Source organism: Theobroma cacao, chromosome 4 (assembly GCF_000208745.1).
Source record: "Theobroma cacao cultivar B97-61/B2 chromosome 4, Criollo_cocoa_genome_V2, whole genome shotgun sequence".
In the NCBI taxonomy this organism is placed as follows: Eukaryota; Viridiplantae; Streptophyta; class Magnoliopsida; order Malvales; family Malvaceae; genus Theobroma; species Theobroma cacao.
Genome location: NC_030853.1, coordinates 18,680,073 through 18,687,829, shown reverse-complemented (window position 1 = coordinate 18,687,829; position 7,757 = coordinate 18,680,073). Strand labels below are relative to the sequence as shown.

The window sequence follows — 7,757 nt, the reverse complement described above, 5'->3', positions numbered from 1 at the left end:
AAATCAAATCCCAAAGTTTAACCTGTCTGATTTTTCAACACTTCTTCATCGACTGCCCTACAATATATGTATCCCATACTCGTGACTCACCATCGTCCATAAATCTAGAATTCCATTTGGTCATGATTGGATTGGATCTTAATCATATGGGAACACTTTTTTGTTTAAATTTTACTTCAACATTAGTATTATATGAACATTAGTAAGTTATTGAAAGATTATAAGTGATCAATTTTTAATAAAATATGGTATCTTGATTTAGTAAGGGATAGCAAACTTTATAAGAGTAACGGATAAAAATGTCTACAATAATTTCTAGCCTCTGTAATTGATTAAAGACTAGTTAGTGGGGACACAATTTCTTAAGCATTTGAAACAACCATTTAAGTCATTGACCAATCAATTCCAAATTTGTTGCTGTGTCACGTCTTCATTGGACATTCAATGACATGGTCTGCACCAGATTGGGTCTCCAATCTCTCACTTAAAAATCTATTTAAAATTTTTTTTTCTCAAACAATGACAAAATAAATCAGAAAAACAATGTAAGGGTCCTTGGCTCCTAAGGTTAGGTTCTATCATTTCTATGCCAGGATTTTACTTCTCTGACTTCTTACAAAGCTTTTTTCTCACCAAGCAAATAAGCCAAATAAATTCTTTGAATCCAAGGTAACCCATCTCAATAGTCTCCAAGATTCAAGCTTTTCTATGTTTTATTTTATCGTCCCATTGATTTAAACTCAACGCTTCCATTATTTCTTCGAATCATTTTTATCATTTTACAAGATTATCGTGCCTGGATCTGATTAGAAAGTTGGGTTTTTTTTATCTGAAGTACAGTGCTGGTATTGTTCAGTTATCTATTGTATTAATGTGGTTTTCGGGTTTGCTGTTTGGCACTTAAATTCATTGTTTTCAGTTGAAAGCTAGGATCTTTGGGTGCAAAATATATATTTTTTTTGCATTTGGGCATATAGCGTGGTTTTAAGATAAGAAACAGCAGTAGTTTGTTTAGGGTTTCGAGAATTAATAGCTATGGATTGTTTTGAGGAATTATCTGCTTGGTACTTAAATTCATTGTGAGAGCTAGGATCTTTGGGTGTTAACCTTGACTTTTAGATAAACACAACATTGGGTTTCTTAGAGTTTTGAGGATTAATAGCTATGGATGCTGTGGGGGAATCATCTGAATCTGGTTCTGGAGTATCCAGTTCCCAGTTGATGAAAAATGGGACTTTTCGTGATGAGGAGAGTTGCCCTAAACAAGTATCACCTATTAGGGGTGGTGGGTCAAGGAATACAAGCCCTTTGGGTCGTGTAGGGTCGAGGAACACTAGCCCCTCTAGGCAGAAGGTGATAAAAACCAAACCACGGGGTTTAGATGAGGAAACGGTTGCTACATTTGGTAAGGCGGTTCATCCTGATGTTCAAATGGAAGATAACATATGGGCAATGTTGCCTGAGGACTTATTGAATGAGATTTTGGCAAGGGTTCCTCCATTTATGATATTTCGGCTTCGTTCAGTTTGTAAAAGATGGAACTCAATACTTCAAGATAATAGTTTTCTTAAGTTTCACTCACAAGTGCCATCTCACGGGCCTTGTCTACTTACATTTTGGAAGAACTCACAGACTCCACAATGTTCTGTATTTAGCTTGCCATTAAAAACATGGTATAGAATACCATTCAATTTTTTGCCTCAGTGGGCCTTCTGGTTGGTTGGCTCTTCAGGTGGTCTAGTTTGCTTTTCTGGACTTGATGGTCTAACTTTCAAAACTTTAGTATGTAATCCTCTTACACAAACTTGGAGAACATTGCCGAGCATGAACTATAACCAGCAAAGACAGTTGATTATGGTTGTGGATCGAACAGACAAATCGTTTAAAGTTATAGCCACTAGTGATATTTATGGTGATAAGTCGCTGCCTACTGAAGTCTATGATTCGAAGATTGATAAGTGGACAGTCCACCAGATAATGCCTGCAGTTAATCTTTGCTCCTCAAAGATGGCATATTGTGACTCCAGGTTGTATTTGGAAACCCTTTCACCACTTGGCTTGATGATGTATCGGCTGGACTCAGGATATTGGGAGCATATCCCAGCAAAGTTCCCAAGATCTTTGTTGGATGGCTATTTGGTTGCTGGGACACAGAAGCGCCTGTTTCTGGTTGGAAGAATCGGTCTTTATAGTACTCTACAGAGTATGAGAATTTGGGAATTGGATCATGCTAAGATTATGTGGGTGGAGATAAGTAGAATGCCACCAAAGTATTTTCGAACTTTGTTGAGGCTATCAGCTGAGAGGTTTGAGTGCTTTGGACAGGATAATCTTATATGCTTCACATCTTGGAACCAAGGGAAGGGCCTCCTTTATGATGTGGATAAGAAGGTTTGGTCTTGGATTGCTGGCTGTGCTCTTCAGTCATACAATAGTCAGGTTTGCTTCTATGAGCCAAGATTTGATGCCTCTGTCCACTGAGCTGTAAAATTTGCCTCAAGATTTGTGGTCATAAGCTGTTGAGAGGTCAACATGTGGCAACAAAGTCCTCTTTCTTTGTAAGCAAGGGATGATATCTTCTTTTACACCATGCTTTTTCCCCTATCCTGCACATATTTGACTGGAGTTACTCCTCACTTGTTGGTGGATTAAGCATCAAATGGTCCTTGCTACTGCATCAGCATCTTGGGCATATCCCTTTGAAGCTGTTTCTATCACCAAGATTTTTTAGGCAATTGGTGATGTCATTCCATACTGGGACTTGATGATGCACATTGACACTAGGCAGAGTTGTATTTTGATGACTAAATGAGGGCTGGGCTTCTTGGGTGTATATCATAAGACTGATTTTTGGGCAAGAACTGTAAGAAATTTTTTTGCAGTAGCCTTTTTACACTTACTTAACATTTGGCACACAGGAAGTTTCATTTCATAATGTTATTTTACTTTCCATGCCTGTTGGATAATATCCTGATGGCTGATTTATATGATTTTGCTGTCTTCATCACAGCTTGTATAGACTGCACTATCTATGTTGTTAACTCTTTGATTTTTCTACAACGATATTGCCCCTCTTATTGGTTTGGGAATTCTTCTCGACCCTCTTTACATTTTTTTCCTTAAATAAATCTAATAAGGCTGTTTGAATTCTTTATAGAGGTCTTATGCTATAAATATGCCACAATTGTAGTAATAATGAAATGTTGTTTTTTCATGCTGGAAGTTTTACAATCACTGTTTCTCATAAAAAAAAAATGGTGAACCACTTGAATTTGGTTATGCTCTGCGAAGAGTGAATCCAAACTGGTGCTTACTATTATCTGACGCCATATAATTGTATGTTAATTTTGCAGCTCCAAGATGATTCAACATTATGCTTTATCCCTTTCCATTAACCTTCATATTGAGAAAGCTTTGCCGAAACCTTCTAGAATGTTCAGCCTAGCAATTTTTTAAGAGTTTATCTTTGACTAGCTGGAAATGTTAAGGTGTTGTTCCCCTGATAAATGTTTGGAGAATTTGTTCTGTATGTTTTCTAGAGCAAAGTGTCTTTTCATAAGTTCTATAGTTACAATGTGGAAGAAGTAATCTGACTAAAATCTTTTGTAGTTTTTGGGAATCGCATGTAAAGATATTTTAACTGGTACTGCTTCTGTTCTTTCTGATAATTAGTCTGCCTTGTTAGCTTTTGTTTTATAGCAAATGTTAATTTTCCTGGTGCTTCTTGCTTGCTGTTGGCCTTTTCTCTCACTTAAGTAATCTACTTCATTTTTAAATACTTACAGTAAGAAAATGCTTTATCAAGTCAACAAGAGTAATTAATTCATTTTAGAGAGTCAAGATTTGGTTTTGGCGAGGCTGAAGTAGTAATAGAATTTTGGTAGTGATAAAATTTTGCCACAGAGCAGTCTTCAGTAGCATCACCAACAAGGAAAAAACTGAAACTATATATACTTTGACAGTCTGTGTAATTTTTCTGTAGATTGAAGGTTGCCAACTAGTATATGCTCATAGCATTTGTCTGGTTTCAATTGGTGAAGCAGTTTCATCTACCACTACATTGACCGATTGGGTTGAATGAATAATGTATTGATTTCTTTTCAGCATGGTTGCTGCAGAGGAAGGTAGGTAAGATTCCCTTCATACCTCCTATGTAAGACAACAAATTTTGGATTGCAAGCGAGAATGAAATTTTGAATCTGGTGCTAAAGGGGCTGTATTGAGTATTAGCTGACAGCAGTTGCCATCGACCGGTGACAGGTTATGGGCTAAACAAATTACAGAAGGTTGCTAATTGTTGTATCCAGCTGTTGTGGAATACATAGTTGGAATTTCTATCATTATGAAAAGATATATTCAGATTGGATGATTAGTTAACGATGCTTCTAACTTGAGAACATATTTCTTTTGGGAAAGAACTGTTGTCTGTTGTAATAGGATAACGATTGTTTTGCTGGTGGGCAACTACCGAAGCCCCATTGTTGCTGCTGTGAATCGAACATTTTTTTGAATAATAGTGAGGAACATTTTACCGGGGATTGTGGTTGAACTATATCTTGAAGGATTTTGTCTGACCATGTTGCAAGTGAAAGTATGGGTGTTTGATTCAAAGAAGCTGATAGTTTTTTTATGTTTTTTTTGGGTTACGAACCGATAGGTTCTCATTAATCAGAATGTCAGTGAGCTGAATGAGATGGCTAATGTACCTAGTTGGTCTGCTTAGCTGCTGTTGCTGCTTACTATTAGATAGTGACTAGGATGCAGCTCTGAAGTGTTCTCACTCCAACTTTTGGACTTTGTGGGGTTGAACTTTTTTTTAAGTACTAGAACAAAATGATTCTGCTGTGGCTTCTGTTTATTTGCTATACCTCATTTTGAAACATCTTTGAACTTTTAGGACTATGATTGTTGTAAAGCTAGTCTTGGCTATTAAACATTCTGATTTCAGGGATGCTGGCATTAAATTTACGTGTTGAAGGATTCACCTGAGAAGTAGTGGAAATATGAAACAAATATTCTATAGAATTTGAGAGGACTGCATAAACCATTGATCATCCTCTCTCCTCTTTCCCAGTGCTTTCAAGATTTCAACCCTTTTCTCCTTTCTATTTATCTCTATAGAAGGTACTGATGGAGTTAGTGGGTGAACTTGATAAACAATCTGCTAGCAATTATGCAGTCCATGCCTTTGAAGACACTCCAAAAAGAATTACTTGTCATTAAATTCAGGTTAATGTTTGCTTGACTTTCCATTCTTTGTTTTCATTCTGCTTTTGTTGTGGGGCATCCATTAACTACCTCGTTATAGCTGTTACAAAGCAACTGTGCACCTCGAACAACAACAAAAGAACTAAGCATGTTTCCCAAAAGGTTAAATGCACGCCTATTTGGGAATGAAAATTAGGAAAAAAAAAGAAAGAAAAAGAAAAAGGGCTTGGGTTTCATCCAGGAATTGTTGTGGGCTAAAACAGTGTGCAAAACATAATATAACATACTTGATTGCTAAGTGGTTGGGGGAAGGGGGGGGGGGGGGGGAGGGTAAAGACACGAAAGAATTAGGTTTTTCTTTCTTGTCAACTTGGGGGATTTTCTACTCCATAAAAGCAAGTAAAACTGTGGAAAATGAGATATTAAGAATCTTTGATAAAAAAGATTAGGGAGATAGGAGAGGGAAAAAGCTGCATGACTCCTTCAAGATGACAGTATTTGACAGGTCTGACCATGCTAGAAAACAGGGGAAGATAGATAAAAGTTAATTAAAGAAAATGTCAAACTGCGGCAACTTGAAAGGGATCAAAAGAAATGGTCAAAATTTCTCTTCCACTTATATTATAATGGTAGAAACAACAAGTTTATATAAACAAAAGCCGATAATTTTGAAAACTCATTACCCTATGGCAGGGTAAGGTTCAAACTAATTGCTTACCACCACTTGCCACCCGAGAGGTTGGGAGGTGGTGGTAGGTGAGTATTGGTTTATTTTTATCATAATATATGTAGATTATATATAATATAATATTGGAAAAATGCAGCTGGTAAAGTATTGGTTGATGTTTGAACGTAATTTTCCTTAAATGACAAGAAACAGTTCATCATGTGATAGGGTTACTACTTTCAAGTCTGTCAACCTAAATATTGATCTGCTAGTCAACATTACTCTACTGTTTCATTTTTGAATTATCAATATATTAAAAAATAATATAAAAATTCAAAAAATTTATTAATTCAAACACTTCCGAATAAAATATATAAAATTTTTTGTATATATTTACAAAATATCATCATTAATTTTTTTCTTTCTTCATCAAATTTCGAAATATTTAGCATAACCTTTATTAAGATATCTTAACATGTTTAGGATTGCTTTCATGCACTTCCAAATGAGATATAGATGGGGCAACTTTGCCATGGTGGCTGATTAGATAGTCTTGAAGGTTCAAAATATTTCACTGTAAAGGGTATTCTTGTAACCAAAGAATAATTTTGATGGTATCAGAGAAGAAACAAAGAGGCAATCTAAAAGGAATCTTTTCTTGGGTTGTCAAATAATTTCTTGACATGCAACTCCAGATTGATGAGCAAGCAGACATTACAATCAAATTATTATAAATTAAGAGGTTAGTGTTATACATGTGACATTGTCCTTAGAAAGCAAGCAGGTTTTTACTTCTTTTAAAAAAATGTGAACATCAAATTCCAAAAAAACATCAGCTCCTTTGATGGCAATGCTTTCAAAAGACAGCTTTATTCACCCACATGAAGTTGGAATTCTTAAACCTCGAAGGCCCAAAATTCCGTACACTTAAAAGGGGTTACAAATCATTTCTTGTTCTTCTAACTGATGCTGGATTAGTACTAATCTAAGTACTAATTAAAAGGTTTCAAGATCAAAGACATTACTTTGGTAAATGGAGCCATACTGTTTCCAGGTGTCCAAATCTCCTTTATTGTGTTCATCGAGAGCTTAATCTTCTTAAAAGTAAGAGATCAGGGAGTGAAAGAACATTGAAGACACAGGAAAATTTATCGTTGCATGTTTCCAGCTTTTTTTTTGGATGCAAAGCTGTGGAAATAAAATAAGGTAGTATTGAAGTGAGAGCAATTACAGAGCTACTCAAGATTAAAGGAACCAAACTAGAGTTTATTAACTTTTGTGATTAATAATGGAGCTGCTGGTTTTGGTTCTTGAATACCGCTGGCTTAATTTCAACATGCTAATTAAGCCAAAGGCATAAAAGATCAGAGATAATTATCCTCAAAAGAGATATCAGATAAAATGAAAGGAATATTTATGAGGTCAAAGCTTGTTGAATCAGATGAATATATTTATGGCAGGAGTCATTATGATGATTTTAATTACGTTTTTGCAACAAAAGATAGTATATTCGATCCCAAGATAAGGATGAAGCTATGGAAAACTATGGAGAAATAATCATGATTTTGCATATGCATGGGGGAATATTTATTGCTTCATGTAATTTGGCTCATGTAACTTCATTTCTTTGACTTCATTTTGGAGGCAACAAAACTAAGGAGTGCATCTTTCTTTCTCATTAAAGGAAAAACAAATATATGAAAATAGCTATTGTATTGGGGGTTTCAGAAGTATCTTTTATATATATATTAATTATAAATTTTGAAGGACCAAAACATGCAAGTTTGCCTCAATGGGGTTTGATAATTGGGGAAATGTTAACCGTGGTGTTCGTGGGTGTCGATTAATTTTGGTTCATTTGCTTTAATTTGGGAGAACTAAT

At 35.5% G+C, this 7,757-nt stretch overlaps 1 protein-coding gene across 3 annotated transcripts; it reads left to right on the top strand.

The window, feature by feature from the left end:
- LOC18601788 (F-box/kelch-repeat protein At5g15710) lies at positions 668-4,364 on the top strand. Of its 3 annotated transcripts, none has more exons than XR_001927706.1 (2): positions 668-2,863; positions 4,105-4,364. XR_001927706.1 is itself a non-coding variant. In XM_018120352.1 (1 exon), exon 1 carries the CDS (start codon positions 1,165-1,167, stop codon positions 2,479-2,481), a length of 1,317 nt encoding a protein of 438 aa, XP_017975841.1. In that variant the 5' UTR covers positions 668-1,164; the 3' UTR covers positions 2,482-3,089. The 3 variants fall into 3 exon arrangements, 1 of the variants encoding a protein (XP_017975841.1); XR_001927707.1 differs by lacking the exon at positions 4,105-4,364 and adding an exon at positions 3,354-3,644; XM_018120352.1 differs by lacking the exon at positions 4,105-4,364 and having other exon boundaries at positions 668-3,089.

Excerpts from the sequence above, each read along its gene's own strand:
- LOC18601788 (XM_018120352.1), top strand. The coding sequence starts at position 1,165 with ATGGATGCTGTGGGGGAATCATCTGAATCTGGTTCTGGAGTATCCAGT.